The sequence below is a fragment of the Perca fluviatilis genome, chromosome 15 (genome assembly GCF_010015445.1).
Source record: "Perca fluviatilis chromosome 15, GENO_Pfluv_1.0, whole genome shotgun sequence".
Classification (NCBI taxonomy): domain Eukaryota; kingdom Metazoa; phylum Chordata; class Actinopteri; order Perciformes; family Percidae; genus Perca; species Perca fluviatilis.
Genome location: NC_053126.1, coordinates 19,928,717 through 19,948,295, shown reverse-complemented (window position 1 = coordinate 19,948,295; position 19,579 = coordinate 19,928,717). Strand labels below are relative to the sequence as shown.

The window sequence follows — 19,579 nt, the reverse complement described above, 5'->3', positions numbered from 1 at the left end:
GAGTCGCTAGCAAAACACGTTTAGAAACCATGGTTTAATCTTTAACAAGACGTGTTTTTATATTTATCATCTGCTTTTTTAAATGTAAAGTCTCAAATAATAAGGTGTCAGAGAAGTATAGTAGGGTAAACAATAGTTTACAATATTTCCTTCTGACGTGTAGTGGAGCTAGCCTAAAATATGCCTCCAAATTATACTTAGTACTTGAATAAATGCACACACACACACACACACACACACACACACACACACACACACACACACACACACACACACACACACACGTGTCTTTCTCTATCACTCTGGCGTAGCCTACTGTTAAATATTGTTATAGTCTACTACGTAATGAGACGGCACTTGGTCGCCCCCTCGCGCGGACATGACAAATCACACATCAGTTTGTAGTTTCACTTTTCCTCCATGGCTTGTAGTCTAAAGTGCGACGATCTTTGAAAGACAGCAAGAACCACCGTGAAACAGTTGTAAGGTCAGTAGTCGTTACAAATATATATATCCAAGATATTGTGGGACATAGTAACAGCAGCGGGTGCAAAGTGAAGATCCGTCGATAGTGCGATGGACGGATTTGTCTGATTTTTTTCCACTTCCTTGACACCCCGCTCTGCAATGTGGCTTTCCAGCTCGCTTCTACATATGTTTTCTGACATCCCGTAGCAATAAACACTCAACATTTTACGCACATGTTGCAGGGTGGCTGCAAATTAGACCAGCATAGTTTAGATCATAATATGGTTATTTAACCAGATATCTCTTGTTTGTGTGTGTGTGAAAAGCAGCATCTAGTTCATAAAGAAATGCTGTTTTGGAGCAGTTCATTCTTTGTCAATTAGTTTCAAACACGACAGCAGCAAACTGTTGGTAGAAATGAGGAAGAAGGGGCGTTAAGATCATCATCTGTCACAATTTTGCACGTTATTTACTATTTTTACATTTCATATTGCACGATTTGAACTAAAATGGCAACACGTTTCCTTGAACAATACAGAGCAAATATCTCATATGGCATTAAAATACTCAAATATCAGTTGCCATAGCCTGTCATTATCTTAGCCTGTCAATGTTTTAAAGAACCAGCTTTAGAGGAATTAGAGTGAGACACACGATTTAAGATTGACAAATTATTTGCTGAGAATTTCAACTAAAGTCTTAATGATGGCACATGAAATGGACGTTTTGGCGTTAATGTTGATGTAGTGTCCTAGTAACCCCCAATAGAGGGTGATATATTATCAAATATGTCAACCATCCTATTTGCAAGGGTGGGGTCTGTGAATGCTTGGCTGATATTTTTATATGAACAGCTTCAGGAAGAGCTGTTGTGTTTTGACTTTTTGTTATCATCCTGTTGATGTTCACGCTCACTGTTTTTGCAGAATCATGACATTTTTTGCGCTGCTTTCTTCAATCACTCTTAAAATAGGTTTTCTACACAGCAGAGATTGTGTTTCTCCCAGCAGATGGCGGAGCCGGGGAGGACTGTGAGGGTAAGTGGTCTGCCCACAGACATTGAGGATGACAGGCTGAAAGATAAGCTAGCTATCCACTTCCTGAGAGCCAAGAATGGAGGAGGGGAAATAAACTCTGTCACCATTGTCAAGGCAACGCCCGTCTCTGCCCTCATCACCTTCGAGGACAGTGGAGGTCAGTGGGTGTGTGCATGTCTGTGCATATGAAGTGTATGGAGGGGGATTTTTCTGAATACTTAAATGGTTCCATTACAGAATCATGTTGGTGTGAAAATGCTATTAACAATATTATATTATCTACATTACCACTCAGGTCTGACAATAGAACAGTTAATGCTTCATTAACTTTCACTCTAAAGACTCCAAAATGTAATTGCAGTAATTTGCAAAGTATCAGTAACATATTTCACTCTGTCGGCTGTCACCAGTGATTTACACTAAGCTGGAATGTTGACATGCAAGTCAATGAAATAGCCAATGGTAAAGCGCTTAGTCAGGATGCTTCACAGACTGAGATTGATTTCCGTCTGGTGACCCCTCTCACACAGTGGCACAGAGAGTTATTCAACACAGCCAGCACATTCTGCAAGTGGATGAGAAAAGGTATAAAGTCATTGTAACTGAGCACCGCGAAATCCTGGACCCAAACAAGGTATACTAATGTAGAATATTGGGAAATATGTCAACAAATACTGAATATACAGTAAGATCCATTAGTGTTTGTTGTCTTTCTTTTTATATCATCATAGGTCATTTTAAGTTTATCAGCAACTGTCGACCACAGCCAGCTTCCTGGGGGAATAATGGCACTGACGAGGCTCCATAAGAGCCACCCTGATATCCAAATAAACTACGATGCTACCGAGGAATTGGGCACATTGCATGGGGCCTATTCCAAAGTCCAGGCGGCTTTGGCACAATTATTTGGCCATCCTGGAGGTCCACAATCAGCAGAAAACAAAGAATCAGGTCAACCTTCCACCAGTGGCTCCAGGTCTGTTCAGATAGCACAGAAGCCTCATACTCTGGAGTCTGAGGATCAGAGCAGGAAACCTAATAAGCAAAGAAATCCACGAGAGAAAGTTCACATTGGCAGACCTTCTGATGAGAACAACTCCAGCTCACATAGAGACCTGGCACCTTATGGTTATGGCTGGGAAGATACTGGCCAGACAGAGGGTGCAGGTCTGCAGCTTCCTGGGCATCCTACCACACCAGAGGAGGACCTCACACTAATTGTGGATGCAGACATGTTCCAGTATCTGCAGAAACACTGCCGGAAGGAATACCAGCAAATCCTTAGTCAGTATGGTGTTGATGTGGTGGATATGACAACTCAGGGGTTGACTACTCTGTTTTTGCAGGTTGCAACAGGAATAGGGGAGGGTAGTCGAGATCAAGAGGGCCTGAAGTTGGCAAGAAAGGCAATAAGTAGGCTTTACCAAGAGAATGAGACCAAGATCCGTCGAGACCAGCTCTCTAAGAGTATCCTGTCCCTCAGGGGCGGACTGCAAAGGGCGATTGAGAACTTATGTGACAGATTTCCTAAGCTTCTTCTGAATGAAGATGATCGAAATATTTACATTATTGGGAGCAGTAGTGACGTGTCTGAGGCCAAGCAGTTTCTTCTCCTGGACCCCAGCGAAGTGAGGGGTAAAACAGAGGATGTAGCCAGTCTTCAAGCCAGATATCCTCCATACGATTCAGGTTTATCAACTCATGCTGATGGCGAGAGTGTCCCCCTCACCATGTCCTCCACTGTAGATTCTCCGGATGACAGGATAGATCAGCTGCTGGGCAGGTCAGAGGAAGATGAGAGGAGAGCTGAAGGAGCCAGAAAGTATAAACTAGCTGCTCGGTTTAAGGATTTAGGGCTTGCTGCGTTAGGCAGTCGACCAACTGACTTCACCTTACGAGGGCTCTCATCTCCCAGTAGACAAACACGCCTTGGGCCAATGTTAGGGCGTGATGTATTGTCAGAAACAGCAGGGATTGCTGATGAAAGCGTCTCCAAAGCATTATCCCAAAACACTGGAGGGGACATATTGTTTAAGAGTGAAGATGCTTTGCCTTCAGTTGCTTCTATGCAAAATAAAAGCTCCTCCAACTCACATTTAATTGATACTCGACCCAAGAGTTTAACATCCCCCCTAAGCACAGCTCAGTCCAGTTTGTCAGGAAGTAGCCCACTTCCACCTGCTGGGTCTGGATCCACCTTGAAGCGAGCCAGTAGTTTCTCAGGAACGCCTCTGCAGAAGGCCCAAGTTATGAGTCAGAAGAGTCAAGACGACTCCAGCAAGTCCACAGTCAGAGCCAGGGCCAGGTCCTCTAGCTTCAGTAACCAAACTGGTAGGGACAAGCGGGACGTCTATAATGCGGAGATTACAGTTTCCGTTGTGATGTGGAAGCACATAAAAGAAGCCTACAGCACCCGAGTGGACGACCTGACTTCTGACGTCCAGATGAAAGAGAGCTGCTCAGAGGGTAGTGGTGATGTGACTGTCACCTTCAGAGGGGCAAACTCATCCAACGTGAGTTCATGTTGGCTAGGTTTACAGAAGCTGGTTGATTCAGTTAGTGTAGACTTCTCTGTGCAGGAGCTGCGCTTGTCGGAGCTGGGTATTAATGACACAGCAGATGAAACTTTACAGGCTTGTTGTGCTGAGGTACGTAGCCGGTTCAGGAAGCTTACCATGCACATTTTAAAGAAGAGACTATATATTCTCGGTCCAAAGGAGTTGTGTTCTCAGGTAGGTGCTTCACTGCGGGAGGTTTTTTCTGGAGATTCGGCCCAAATACCTGAACACAAGGACTTCTCTGGCCCTTCTACCTCACAATGGAATCCATCCACATTTTTACAAATGAATGAGGACCAGAGTACTAGTCTGCACTGTTCCAGTAATCCTCGGGTGATGCTAGAGAGCCAAACAAGCAAAACTGATGGGATTGATAGTTATCAGGAAAGGATAACAAACCAGAGAAGTGAGTTTTGTGAGACCGAGCTTGTGAATGGATCTGTTAGCCAACCTTTAGTGAGGAAAGACCCTGTCATTAAAGAGAAGGTGAAAATCAGAGGTACAGTGGAGATGGATGGACAGAAGACTGAGACATTTGTCAGCCACTCTAAAGCAGGAAACGATAGGAGTACGAGAATTGTGAATGATGTCGGGTCAACAACAACAACAACCTCTACTGATAAAGACATGGCCCTTCATAAGAAAGAGAGAACTTTACATTCTACCCAAAAGGGCAGTATGCAGCAAAGACAAACGGAAATCCAGGACCCACCGGAGGAATCAAGATCAGGTCTGGGAGGCCTTTGGTGCATCTGTGTGTGTGGGGAGAGTGAGATGTTGATGGAAACTAAGTGTGGGGCTACCATGTGCTCAAAGTGCCTGGGCACTGTACATGTCCACTGCAGAGTTTGTCATGAGAAAGAGCCGAAGGCACGGGGCATCCAGGGCGAAATGAGCTTCTCTAAACTACACATCAGCGTACCAGGTCACAAAAAAGACTCAGCCATCAAGATCACTTACTGCATTCCTGATGGTATACAAGGGGTGAGCTCATTTTATTATTATTATTTTTTTTACATATTCTTACTGATAACTGTTGTATCTGATATATTTCACACATTGTATTGTTTATCGTACACCAGTTTCCTTAATATACTTTTCTGACGTCACTTTACAGGAAATTTTATTATCCTTTGTAAGGCCTTTATTACAGAGAAGCTATACACAGATAAACTTTGTGTTGTAGTTGACTCCAATATGATTTCAAAAAAGCATTTAGCTTAACTATTAAAAAATACATAGTGACATTGTGCGTAGAAAGTTACTGTACTGTACAAGTTTCTTATGAATGGTGTGTGCTAAGATATCACATAGAGGTTTTATATTGCTTTTAGCTCACGTTTTACTATCTAAAGACTTTGTTTATGACAGTGGTCTTTGCTTTCTGGCTTACCAGGAGGATCACCCTTCTCCAGGCAAGCCATTCCAAGGAGGGGTGTTTGAAGCCTATCTTCCAGACTGCGAGAAGACAAGGAAGCTGGTGCCCAGACTGGAAAAAGCATTCAAGCAGGGACTCACCTTCACAGTGATGGGCAAAAACACAGGGGCCAATGTCACCTGGGACTGCATCCCACACAAGACCACCCTACATGGAGGCAAATCAGGGTGAGTGAGGCCAGTGGGAACAGAGCTGTAGAGTTAAAGGCCACACTAGTCCATGTGTCTGAGCTGAACACTGATCCGTTTTGTCTCTCTCAGGAACGGTTACCCAGATTCCACTTACTTGACTCGCTTGTCCGAGGTCTTGACCTCCAAGGGGATCGAGGAGCTACCAGTCAAGTGTTAAGATTAAAAGCAATGTGAGGAGAAGTTCTTATGTAGTTTAAAAAGTCATTTGCACTGTATTTGTGTAGGGAGTTCATGAGTTCAAGGTCATGATGTCTGATAATGTATATAGAGATTGAAATATTTTTCAGATAATTATGGCTCATTGCAGCCATTTTCGATTTTTTTTAAATGTTATAACCTGCCTCACTGTTGCTTACTTTAAGATAGATGATTGGAGTTAGTTTTTTTCAAACTAAGAGAACAAGAAAAATGTGGCCAACCACTATTGTCTTAGTTATTTCTCATATCATTCCAACATGTTCTTACTGTCTCAGCTTTATTTTGTAAAAGAAAATGCATACTATTCTGTGTACATGGCCCTGTATAGATATCCATTTTGTCTCATCCTGTGTAGTTTCAAGGATCATTTATCATAGTTTAAATACAGGAAGATATTTGTAGAATATTGAGGAGTAAAATTATATATTTTTTTAATTCAGTTTGCTTCTCTTCAGTTTTTTTCAAAATGGGCACAGAAATAAAAAAGCACATCTCCTGACTTTTTGTTATGCTTTTTTTATTAGTCCTGGAAAACATGTAAGGCATATGGTAACATTACACACTGAAGCGTTACAAGCTCTAGAGGCCATGTGGACAACATGGCACCACGCAGTAAACCCAGAGTCAAGCACAGAAGCAGCATCAATTCAAAGGGTTTAAAAAACAAAGCCGAGAAGAGTGTTTGCAACCAGGAAAAAAAACAACAACAACACAAGGAAGGACAAAGAAGAGGAGAACTAGCTTTGAAATCAACCTGTTGGGTATGCCTTGTAGAAAATGGCCAGTGGTGACTGAATTCCAACAGGTGGTGTGTAGTGGGGATGGATGTGAAGTGAGTTTCTGAAACATTCCCAGAGATAGGTTAAGGTGTATCATGAATGAACCAGCTGGCCATGACAGTGCCCATGCTGAGGGTGAGGACAGGGAGTCAGGGAGCGGTGGATTGGCTTCAGTTGGCAACGTGATACAACTGGAAGGGCATTCTCCTTCTTCACACCACGCCACTACACGACGACTAAACTATCGTGGAAAGAGACGGTGAGCTGTACACAAACACATGCCTTATTTTCTAGTTCTCTCGAATACACATGCATCCTAGTACTGTACATGACAAACCCAGCCAGGTTGTACTTCCATAGCATCTCTGCAATGTTGCTGTGATGTAAAAAATGACTGCTAAGGAAACAATAGCTGCAGGCAGATGTGGTTGTTGTTTGGGTTCTCGGTGTGGATGAGTGAACACAGTTGCTCTGAATTTGGAAATAACCCAATGACAGAGCATCACCTTTTGACTCGGAATACTAAAGCTTACATCGAACATGGATGGTGTGACAGATGGTTTGTGCAGTGAACTCGGTGAAACAGACGGACGTTGTGTGTGTGTGTGTGTTAGGAAACGCAAAATTAGGTTGGCTTCTTACATGAAGTAAACTGCTGTTTGGAATGACCTGAGAAACCATATAAAACAAAGAAATTCACCTCAAAGCTGAACGGTGGGTGCCTGTGAGAGACTTCAGCTATACAAGCCAAGACAGACAGAAGAGTAGCTATTGGAAATACTACACTCATTGTCTTAGTGCATTTTTCAAACCCAAAACTACAAGTGTTAATTAGTAATATCAAATCTAAAACTACTCAGAAAATTACCGCTTTGTTTATTTTTACTTTGAAACACTGTTTTTCTCCTGTGCATCTCTGAGTTGCTAAGTACTCTTGCATACGTGTCTGGAATGACTGGGAAACCATTTCAAGATGACATTACACTGCAGCTTCACCATGGTGGAAGTGTGCTCAGGCAGCAGGCCAACCGCCCAACTGATTGAGTTCATCTCAAAGGCATCTTAGCTCAAAAGAACCAAGGGGAAAATGTGAAAGAAAGAAAGAGATCATAATCGGTTTTCCACATGCCAATAACTGCATGCAACTTCAAATTCCAGATGTCAAACTAATGTTTTATTTGCTATAAATGCGTATGGAGAGAGAAGGGGGGCGATATGGAGCAGAATTTTGGGCCGCCACTAGTTGCACCGGCCAAGAGGCTCTGCAGATGCAGCACAGGAAAAGAGGAACGTCTCTAATAATCCTTGAGTGAACTGAGATCAGCAGTAAAGCGGAAATGTTGTGTCTGGGGTAGGCCAGAGCTGAGCTATGATCAGCCAATAAGCTGGGGTTTTGTGCAGCTGTGTTACAGTATTGGCATCCCTGCACAGCTGTGTGAAAACATCTGCTCCCTCACTTGCTATACAAGCCATTTGGAAATAAACTGAAAGAAATAGAAATCCATAGAGAGGAATACGGTGGAGCTATGGATTTTGAGGAAATTTGCAGATTTCTGTGAATCTATGTCTTTTGGTGGAGTATTGAACCTTAAATGCACAATGTCCAGTCCCTTTTCACTGTGATACTAATAGTATGGTTGTAAACACTTCAACCTGTTGTGGTCGACATGATGTGAAAGCTGGTAAAACACAGCGAGAAGGGTATGAATATGGAGGGAGGTGCCTCGGATTGAGGTAAGCTGTGTGCAAGGAGAGAGGCACAGTGCAGGCCTACACTTGAGCAAGACTGAAACCAATCAAAAAATTGTGTTAAACCTTTTGTAAACTGCAGCAAAATTTCTGTCAGCACCCATAAGCATTTTGGGATACAAATCTGACACACTATGAAAACTCTTATATTTTCACTATTCTTCAAGATTGATGGAAATGCATCCAAAAACAGAACTGTCTTCATATTTTTTATGCACTGTTAATATTCAAAGCATTGACAGAGGAATATACATACAATTTGGCACACATGGTTCAGACCAACAGAAAGACTTCATCACATTTAAAAAGGAGTGCAGGTTGGCAGGTCCCCACAAAAAAAGTATGAACTTTGAACTTTAAACCCTTGGATAACAAAACAGACAAACAAACGGAAATATAAAGGTAAATTAAAATAACATTAAGTAAAACATCCTCTTTTTTTGTTTTTACTGAAGCGCTTGTGTCTCACATGGCACTCGGAACAGAAGCACCGTCCACAGGTTCACAAAGGGAGCCCAGCAGATTAGAACAGAACACTAACCAGAGGCTGACAGGACACAGTCACTCCCCACACCAGCGTAGCGGTCGTACTCCAGCCCAGTTCACTCCGCCCTGCTCCACATTTTACTTCACACAGTCAAGGATGGATGAATGCTTTGATTTTAGCTGCCACCCAGGAGAAGTTGGCCTGGGCAGGGACTGGCAAGCTGAAAATGAGGGGACCTTTACATGAGGGAGTGTGTGTGTGTGTGTGTGTGTACGTGCCTGCGTGTGTGTGCGTGTGTGTGTGTGTGTGTGTGTGTGTGTGTGTGTGTGTGTGTGTGTGTGTGTGTGTGTGTGTGTGTGTGTGTGTGTGTGTGCCACCTGTGCTTTCAGTGAGCTTCAGCAGATACACTGGGAATGGATGATGGGAAACAGACTGCAAACCTGGAGCAGAATCAAAGCCTGCGTGGGACTAGAGTGCGACTGCCATGCCTGTAAGTGCAATAAGATCAGCGAGCAGAGTGCAAAAATACTAATACCAACTGTCCTCATAACACAGGCCTCTTATCAGACAGGAGGGAGAGATAGAGTAAGAGGGGAGGGTTGTAGCTACATAATACTGTAGCAGAGTAGTGTGAGGGGGAAATGTGGCATGGGTAGGGTGGGTGCTTTTAAAACCTGACAAATGACCTGAGGACACACACACATCTTCACACACAATGGCACACCACACACAGCACATGAGGGAGGCCACTCATGCTAACACAACAACTTTTTTTTTTTTTTTTTTTCTCCAAACATTTTGTTTTGTGTTTTTTACAAAGTCACTAGTCACCACCTGAGTCTCAACGCTGAGGCCAGGCTCACAGACAGACAGACAGGCAGGCAGGCAGGCAGCCAGGTAGATCAAAGTTTCAAAGTTGATATCCTCCTACATGAAATATTTAGAGTCCACCCAGTGGGATTTATGCTAAAATGCTAAGGATTTACTCCAATGACATTACACCAGTGAGACAAAATTCATACTGGCCATTAGGGGGAGCGGTGCGCTGTTTTTGCCAGCACACTGCTAATTGCACACATTGTCAATACTCGGTTTAAATTTCACTGGTTGGTAGTGCAATACTAACAACCTAGAGAACTGCTCCACCTCTTCATCTTTATCATCTGAAATCCTTAATACATTTTACACCTGTTGGAATACTGGTCGACAGCACCGACTGTTGGCAAATATAGAGTTAGGGAGGCAGAAAAGAGAGACACAGGAAGAGGGAGTCAGAGTAACAGACCACAGTGCCTCCTCTGACGAGCCTGACGCCTGTTGCTATGCCGACCATAGAAAGGGAAATGGAAAGAGGAGGGAGAGAGAGTGTAGAGTAGAGACAAGCGGGGGCGAGGTATGGACGCCAACTTAAATTGAATTCTCCTCTCACAGGTCAGGGTGATCGACAGGCGAGCGGCTGCTGTGAAAGCAGCAGAATGCCATGGAATGCCTGGAGGGGGATCAGGGAGGAAGAAAGCCTGATCCTGAAGGAAAAAGGACTGATAGTCACCTTCTTAACTGGCTCATTTCAGACGCTTCACTGTCTCAGCATGACAGTGCCTCTTTCATCTCATTCAGAGTGTGTATGTGTGTGTATTTGTGGCTTGTTTAACAGAAACAAATTCTCTCTTAATTGGCACTGCGAACTTCTTGCCAACAGTTGGTCAGCTAGAAAAATCTGTAACTAAGGAGAAGGAAGCTGAGCAATGATTTCTGCCCCCCTATTCAACACTGCACAGAAAGGCTCATTATGAGGACAATTCATATTCAGGCAAGTGCAAAACTGTAGTCACTACATTAACTTCACTGAAATTGGATTGGAACGCATGCATTATGGAGCAGTCTCATTCTACACTGAATTCTACAAGAAATATCGAAGCTAAGGCCATATATATATATATATATATATATATATATATATATATATATATATATATATATGATAACCAAGGTTAGGCCTTCTAGCACTAACACCATTGTCTGAGCAATCAAACATCATGATCAAAACCACGATGCAAATATCTCCAGGGGTGCATCAGCCAATCACAGGCATCTCTGACTCATCCTCAGTGACATAACTAAGCGTTGGACACTAGAAGAGCAACGTGTGGGTGGGTGCGGTTCTCCGTTTATCTGCCTGCCTTTGTGCCTGTCTGTGGGTCCGGCCTGTGGATAGGTTGGGGGCGGTGGTGGTGGTGTGGGACTTGGGGGTTGGGGGGCGAAGAGAGACTCAGCACAGTGAGGGGGGAAGAGGAGGTGGCAGGTGGAAGTCAGAGCAGAACAATTTAGCACAGTGGGAGTTGAGGTGTGGAGGGGCATGGGGGTCGAGGGTGGGGCCGGAGCGCGAGCAGGGATTACGGTTGTCAAGGAAACAGTAATTTGCCCCAGGCCTGGACCATACCCACAATCCTCCACGGCTCTTGTCTCTCGTCATCTTTCGGATGTTGCGGCTGCCTTCTCAATCTTGTGAGGCAGAGAGATAGGTTGCGGTGCTTACAAGGTGTTACAAGTGATTGGACATTTTTTTCTTCTTTTTTTTTAATAGATAAATGCAAGAATACAGGATGGGAAGGGGGTGGGTGGAGCCAGGCCTGAGTAATCACTGCCATTGTGGAGTCGAGAGGGTGAGGCGGAGGGGAGGTGGACGAGATGAACGACTGACACTGGTGTGATCATTTTGTAATCTACCCTTCTAACTCCTTCCAATCCTTTCTTACATTCCACCCCACCTTCCCACCCCATCCATCTCCTTCTTCATCCCCCCTCCCCCCCTCCCCCCCTTGCTCCCAGGACACAAACTCCCTGCTGCTCTGCTTGACTATCCGTCCCTCCCTCTCACTTCTCCTCCTTGTTGGGCTCTTCCTTCTTCTCCTCCTCCTTCTTGGGCTCCTCTTTCTTCTTGTCGTCCTTCTTCTCCTCCTTCTTGCCATCGTCCTTCTTCTTGTCATCCTTCTTCTTGTCCTCCTTCTTCTTGTCCTCCTTCTTGGGCTCCTCCTTCTTCTCTTCCTCGGGCATTGGCTCTGTGTTGAGGATCACTTTGCCGATGTTGTTCCTCTCCTGCATCTTTCTCATGGCATCGCCCACCTGCAGGAGGGATAGAAGGAGGAAGATGGTTACATAAAGTGAGATTAAAGAGTGAAGGGTGAAAGAATGACAATAAAGATTTTAAATACACCTGTCATTGAGAAAAATCTATTAAGAGTATGTTTATTAGTAGCCAGTTTCTCCTCCACCCACACATTTCCAAAGCAATACGAGCCTCCTCGTATTTTGTTCCTCTAATCTTCTGTTTTGATACCACAGACTAGAAGCAAATTTTACAGGCTCAAATAGAACTTTAATATGCACTATATGAGAAACTGCATTTGTTTAGATGAGACTGTAATAATCTTTGAGGGGAAATGAAATTGTTGCAGCAGCAAAAAAGCAAAGAAAAAAAGAGATAACAGAAGGATAACCAAATAAATGAGTGGAATAATATGTACTGCAAAGAGATACTTTCAATATCAGATTTTATCAAGTATAAATATAATGAAATGTTTATGATTATACGTAGACATAAAAGAAAATTGAGACATGAAGCAGAAAGTAATCATTTTATCCCAATGCCACCAAACAACAAATTTATTTCAATCAGAAAATGATATCATCTCTACATTAAAATGTGTTGATCATTGTGCATTTAAAGTTAAGGACAGAAAGGAGGGGGCGTGAGGCAGATTTCCTGGAGTGTGAATGATGGAGTTGGATCTAAGACCTTGGTTCAATCCTGGTCTAGTTTGGATGTCAATTCTAACAGGTGCTGGCGTTTAATGATGGATCTGATGTGAATTCTTATGTAATAATTTCTGTAAAATGAAGTTGTGAGCCAGTGCAGATGAATCAATCAATAAACTGCTGCTGCCAGATAGTGCTACATCTCATTTTTAAACAAAGAGGGAATTTTGCACTAAAACTTTAACCTCTTACCATTCCTGATAAATTAATCGAAAACGCCAATCCAAGGCATGCCCAGAAGTTGATTGTAATCTGTTCTTGAACCATTTGGAGTACATGGAGTCTGTTGTCTAATTTAAAATGATGCAACAGCAGTCCGTGGGTATTTATTGATGGAATAATGTGTTTTGGACTAGATATTTTACTGGATTGGTTCGTCTGGTCCTTTGCCTATGTAACAAGACTGTTTTTGTCAGAATGTTATTCAATTGGTAGATTACTATGTGGCCTCATAGGTGAGTTGCCTCAATTTTGCAACTGTTTGCTTGTTGAGGTGACCTGCTAATGTGATTGTATCTTGAAATGGTTTACATCAATCGAATCACAAGAATCTAAGCTTTCTAGAGATATGTCGCATGCATAACCACTCAAACATAGCAGTTGTGTACAGGCCGTCAGAATTTTAAGAGGTTAAACGATTTGTGTAGATCAGATCACGTATGTTTTAGCCAAATTTAAGAACGTGAGTATTGTTTAAAGATAGACTTAGAAAAATGTGAACCTATCTTTTAGCAGTGCTTGTTCATCACAGGTTAAACCCCAGGACACAGCCTTAGGTTAAAACGGTCTTAACTTTAGGGGTGGCTAATCTGATAATGGAAGAGCTTTATACATGGTCAAAATGGTCTTTAGTATGTTTTTTTAGTCTGTAGAACTATAACATGTTTGGTCTGTGACATAAAAGCTGGAATTAATAGAGTTAACCAATCATCTTGCTTTTGGGGACAGACACTCTTGTGTTGACAGCTATCAGCCCCATCCGATGATGGATCGACTAACTTGGTCCAACTGACTGTAAAACATAACGAGGAGAGGAGAATCCCCGCCAGACCAACCCCACCCTCCTCCTGACCACCGAGCTCTGTCCACTGTCTGTTCCTGTCTCTGTCGCTTCCCTCTCCCTCCTTCCTCCAATCCCCCTCTTCGTGCGAGCCAGGCAGACCACCTAACGACCAATGCCACGGCAACTGCGCCATCTCCTAGCAACGTAAAGCCTGGCTGAAACGTGGCCCTGACTACTCAGACACATGGTAAAGAGGGGGAGTGTGGGAGTTCGAAGTGAAGGGGAGGAGGGAACCAAAGGGAGCAACTGGTGTCCTTCAGATGAGAAACACGCCTTGCCGAAACTGAAAGGGAGGGTGGGGGCAGTCCGGGAATTATAAGAATCATCTTCAATGTGAATGAAAGTCACAGTGAGAGCGACTGAGGCTCTTTTGACGACTCCGCCCACTTCCACTCTTCACTGTCGCAGATCTGTCAATCTGTCGACCTCTCTGGCTCCCAGGCATCTCGGACAAGAGGGTGCTATTTGCGGCTGCAGACATGATCCATTATTCTCCTGGGTATCAGTGCACATGTAGATAATGAACCACGAGAAAGCACAGGAGGGAGGGATACCGCTAATTTCTAAATATCGTCCAAGCATTTTTATTGATTATTGGAGCAAAAACGGGGAGGATGGAGGAAGGGCTGTGATGGATTGGGTTAGGACGTGGCATCTGTACTCCGCTTGTAATAATCAATCACGTATCTGATTAACTATCACCTAACAGCTTTTTGTCTTTGATGCATATACACTGGAAACTTTCCACACCTGATCGCCTTAAGCCAGACTGAAATATACCTTCTTCTCTCCTCTGTTTTTCCATGCTCCTTCCATGTCTCTTTCTCATACATCAGGGCCCCTCCCTAAGACAGACGCACACACTGACTAAAGGAAGTCACCATAGCAACAAGAGAGAAAAAGCAAAAAGGATACACTGTGAGGCGGGAGAAGGAGAGAATACAGCAAGATGGCGCGAGATGGAGAGAGACAGAGAGGGAGTCAATAACCTAAAGACAGAGAGAAAGAGTTTGATAATAAAAAAAAAAAAAAAAAAAAAAAAAAAAAAAAAAAAAAAAAAAAATTTTTTTTTTCCCGCAGCCCCCCCCCCCCACAGCAGACAGAGGGAGAAAAAAAAAAAAAGAGAGGAGGGGGGAAAAAAAGAGGGGGGGGGGCCCCCCCCCCCCCCGCCCCCCCTGACAATCAGAAGATGTTAGCCTCTGACTCCCTCTTTCTCTCTGTGTTTTTCACACTCTCTATTCATATCTGTTAGCAGTGTTCATTTTGTCAGCAACAATCTGACTCTGTCTGGCTGACTGAGTTATGCTTGAGGAGACACAGTGCTTCTTTGTGGACAAACTTTGCCTGTTTATTGCTGAGCTTTATTGAATCTGAGAGCCACACCCAACTCCTGCAGATCCCACTGCAAAACCCATGCACACATAAACCCATAGCTGGCATTCACATCAATTCTGGGTGACTGGGTTGTAAGCACATGGCGTAAAATATGATGTAGTTCAGGTGTAAATGCACCCATGCTATGCGGTGCACAGTGATGCATTTAGTCACACTAACAACCAGGCATAAATGGACCTGAAACCTACATACAAAGGCCATTTTAATGGAAATACATATTTGAGTGTGGATTCAACCTAAGAAGACAAAACAACATTTCAAATGGTCACATACAGGTCTGGAAAACGAGCTGCATCCGTTGTAACTAGGGTGGATGTTAAGGATAATATCTTGGTACAAGTAATTTGTTTAGAGATGAATTCCAGGTGTAAGGGGATGGGGAACCACAGTTAGACACAAACCTGCTCAAGATGCCAAGTGGAGTCGATGCGGGGCTTGACCTTGCCTTCCTTGTAGAGATCCAGGATGGTGTTCATGGCCTGGGTGATGAGCTCCATCTCCCCGTCCAGGTAGCCCAGATGGAAGCCGCACACCGACTTGTTCCCCTGGATCAGGCTGAGCGTGTGGATGGAGAACTGATGGTACCAGTTCTTGGCCACGGCGAGCAGGTTCTTCTTCTGGCCGGCGAGCATGTTGGATGTACCTGAAAGAAGAAAAAGAACCTCAATCTTTACTCTGTGGGAGAGAAAATCTAAGAAAGACCGTGTGTCTGTGTGTATTTTGTTTTCTCAGGTACATTTCTTTTTTGTGATTAATTATTTTTTAAACAACATACAAAACGTACAATTCGCAACATGTGAAGCACCCTTTCATTCCTCCGTCTGGCTATGTGCGTATCCATCCCGTTTAGGATCGACCCATCTCCCAGAACAAATAATCTTGGGCTGAATGGAACCTGGGTCCTTGCAATCCGACATAGGTTATCATGTATCCCAGTCCAAAATTCCTGGACCTGATCACAGGACCACAAGACATGAAGTAATTGGCCGTCCTCCGTCTTACATTTCCAACAATTTCTTGTGTCTTTCAGACCATTTCTAAACAATCTGGAAGGAGTCCAATAGAAGCGATGCATAATCTCGAACTGAATGAGGCGCACCCTCACATCATGTGACATAGTTTTAATATTAATTCAGATTCTGTCCCACTCATTTCTAAATCCTTGTGTATAGTTGATTTACTGATGATGAAATGTTTAAAAGTCTGGTTCATTTTTTATCACATTATCTGCCCCTTACTCCCACTTTTCCCTCACCTGATCATCAACTTTTCTCTTTTAACATCACTTGGTTACTTAATTGACAGAAAATAACCAAACAAATGTTGTCAATACATTAAAGATGCAGTAGGTAAGTCTTATAAAACTAACTTTCTGTCATATTTGCTGAAACTGACCCTATGTTCCAGTAGAACTACATGAATTATGTAAAAAAAACAAAAAACAAAGACAACTCCTCTGGCACCTCCTACAGCCTGTAGTGCCATTGGCAAAATTCCACCGCTCCCGGTCGGTTTTCTCCAATCAGGGCAACAGGGGGTGTCTATCTGCCTGTCAATCACTGCTCAGGCACACGCATATATAGCGTTCTCCCCTCCCCCCTCCCCGGGCACGAGCTGCAGAAAAGTTTTCCAAAACTCGGTGAATAATGGGAGTGGCTGTTCAGAGGTGGCGTGGCTGCAGGATTTTAAAGATCTGAAGAACGATGCAGACGTAGCCACATTTCCTCTCAACAGGTAACATAATTACCATGAATAATTTATCTTTCACTTGGTTATTAGTAGTCAAAAGTCCACAAAGCTACGTTGGTGAGGATGATAGTAACGTTAGCACAGTGGTCGGTCTGATATGATGCTGAAATGGCTAACGGTAGCCTGCTAGTTAGCATCGTTTTACTGTTGGTGAGTAAAGTTAACGTTGTGTTGGTGTTTAGTTATTGAAAATGTTGTCTGACATGCCGGCAGTTCTGTCAAACTCCGTTGTGTGGGAGGGGCTTAGGAGACGGTTTGGGCTGCAGCAGAAAGGGGGGAGGGACTGAGAAGTTGTCGATGTTCAAATTTGTTGGCAAAGTCCTGGATCTTCACAATCTTACCTACTGCAGCTTTAATCTTTTAAGTCATTTATCAAGGAATGATGCCAGACATTCACGGTTTTATGTCATTGTAAATTAAATGTCTTTGGATTTTTGGTTGAGAAAAACAAGCAATCTGAAGACATCATCTTGGGCTTTGGTGATATTTCATCTTTTCCAATTTTATGACATATTATGGGCCAAACACTAATGGATAAAAATAAGAGACTAGTTCATCTTTAGGCAGCATGTCAAATCCACATTAAGTCCTGTCAGGTACCTCTACTGGTTAGTTCTGGTTTATATCTTTGCTCCGCCTCTCTCACACTCTCACCTACACCTTCCACCCGGAAAACCTCTTTAGCACTTTGTCTCTCACCTCTGTCGCCACATCCGCCTCCTATTCCTTCTTTTTGTGTTCACATTGGCTCCTATGCTCTCTGTGTCTCTCTCGGGGGGAACAGGCAACACAAAGCATGCTCTGAGAGAAGAGAGGGACCCAGCCTGCTACATTCAGACACATTCCAGGTTTCGTGTGGATAGAACGCCCATTGTTCCGCCATGCATACTTCTGATAAGCTGGAAGAGAAGCAACCAGCAAAAAGGGTGGGGCGGACCTGGGGGCACCATGCTGAGTAGTGGGTTTTTGTGCAGCATGCAAAGGCAAGGCCCTGTTCTTCATGGATGCCGACCCCGCCCACTGTTGCATGCATGCTGCTTCCAGATTGGCATTGCCACAGAGCCAGCGTAAAGGCCTTCCCACAGACGACATACAGCACACTGAGGACATGGACTTCTACAGAGAGGTCACACTGCCCACCAGGAAGCAGCTTTATTCTGTGCATGTGGAAACCAATGACTATTTCATGTACTGTATTAATTTGCTTAACAGTTACACTACAGGATTTCATGTAGTTTTTATTAAAACCAAGCAGTCTAAAATGACGGAATTTGCAGCTGCTTTTCAGAATATTTTGCAATAGAGTGGAATCATATTTTAAAATAATAAGTAAGCTGTAAAGAATTGCCACTTAGTAAAGAACTTACAGATAATCATAATATATTCAGTATTAGTATGAGTTTCGAGGGTATTTCTGTCAGCTGCTAGCTCGTGCAGGTAGCTAGCCAACTTAAAAGGTAACGGCTGTACTTCCTACCATGATGTGGAGCGCTGTCAACAAGAGCTGCCACATATTTGGATTCAGGCATTACATAAGAAGTTCTGGTAACTTAAAAAAAAAAACTGAGAATCTTGGTTGAAGAAATACATACAGCCTGGGGGCAAGCTCTGCGTGAGTCTTTTCCACGTTTGCTTGTGGAGGTTGAGACTTCATTTTTATTTGACATTGGCTCATAAAAGTGGTTCTGAATCTGATTATTTCGTGTGATAAAATTGGCAAATATTTTCCCAGACTGACCATTTTAACCAACTACAATTGCGTTAACTCTTGCCTATTCTGGCTCTGTTCACTCATGGAGGGGCTGTGTCGTATCACTGAGGATTCAAATAGAGCTGCTCCAAACTTGGCTCTACACTGAAAATACCTGATCTACACACAGGTTACTACTTACCATACGTGATAAGTTTCCCCATAGGCTTCAGCAGGTTGTAGGCCTTATGGGTGTCTGATCCTCCGAGAGGGTCCAGTATTATGTCCATCCCTGTCGCAGGAGAGAGAAGAAGGGGACAGTTATTACTGGTGTGAATTCAGCAAGAGCAGCCTGCCAAGTCTCCTCAGCAGCACTCTCCGCATGCCGCAGGTCCACTGCACTCCACTGCACTCCACTAGGAGGAGTGAGTGTAGCCAAGTTGTGCCATGTTTACACAAAGACGAACCCATACGTATGCCAAAAGAGGAGAGGAGGAGAGCGAGGTGAGATCCTACTTGTTTTATGTTTCGTCATTCTTGTCACTGATAAGACAAGAGGGAAAAAATGTCTCTCTGTCTCTGTCCATTCCATTCCAAGGTGGAGCAAATAACAAACCAACCTCTGAACAGATGGTAAAGAATGGCAACCTAAATATGAAGGTTTCTCTGTGGCTTATTAATGTCTGGCCATGAAGGCCCGGCTTTAATGATGTTGCTTTGTGCCAGAGGGGACTCCTCAAATTGGGCTACCCCTCCTTGCTGCGTTAAACCCTGGTTCTATTGACTGTGGGAGGCTGCACATTGATCCAGGCTTCTAATTAGATACATTCTGTCTAAAGTGTCAGTTCTCGCTCTCCTCCTATCTGTCTCTGTAATGTCTGTCTGTCTCGCTCCATGCTCCAAAGAACACAGACAGGGTTGGAGAGGGGACTATGAAATGAGCATAATAACAGTCTCCATC

The 19,579-nt window shown here is 43.6% G+C and overlaps 2 protein-coding genes across 3 annotated transcripts in view; one reads left to right on the top strand and one right to left on the bottom strand.

Moving 5' to 3' along the window:
* The first annotated feature begins 374 nt into the window (after positions 1–374).
* Positions 375–6,329, top strand: si:busm1-163l24.3. 2 transcript variants are annotated; one of them, XM_039823886.1, is made up of 6 exons: positions 375–487; positions 1,479–1,662; positions 2,036–2,139; positions 2,237–5,047; positions 5,460–5,668; positions 5,762–6,329. In XM_039823886.1, the coding sequence occupies exons 2-6, from the start codon at positions 1,479–1,481 to the stop codon at positions 5,847–5,849; spliced, it is 3,396 nt and encodes a 1,131-aa protein (XP_039679820.1). In that variant the 5' UTR covers positions 375–487; the 3' UTR covers positions 5,850–6,329. The 2 variants fall into 2 exon arrangements, with proteins under 2 accessions (XP_039679820.1, XP_039679819.1); XM_039823885.1 differs by having other exon boundaries at positions 1,442–1,662.
* A 61-nt stretch (positions 6,330–6,390) lies between these two features.
* Positions 6,391–19,579, bottom strand: part of vat1 (vesicle amine transport 1) — a 33,354-nt gene continuing 20,165 nt past the window's right edge. The window contains exons 4-6 of the mRNA XM_039823887.1: positions 18,821–18,910; positions 15,581–15,822; positions 6,391–12,028 (exon numbers count right to left, since the gene is read on the bottom strand). Coding sequence (XP_039679821.1) covers positions 11,780–12,028; positions 15,581–15,822; positions 18,821–18,910 — 581 coding nt within the window. The 3' untranslated portion in view covers positions 6,391–11,779. The remainder of the gene's footprint in view (positions 12,029–15,580; positions 15,823–18,820; positions 18,911–19,579) is intronic.

Excerpts from the sequence above, each read along its gene's own strand:
- si:busm1-163l24.3 (XM_039823886.1), top strand. The coding sequence starts at position 1,479 with ATGGCGGAGCCGGGGAGGACTGTGAGGGTAAGTGGTCTGCCCACAGAC. Across the intron at positions 5,048-5,459 it reads TTCCTGATGGTATACAAGGG|GAGGATCACCCTTCTCCAGG; the intron begins GTGAGCTCATTT and ends CTGGCTTACCAG. Across the intron at positions 5,669-5,761 it reads CTACATGGAGGCAAATCAGG|GAACGGTTACCCAGATTCCA; the intron begins GTGAGTGAGGCC and ends TGTCTCTCTCAG.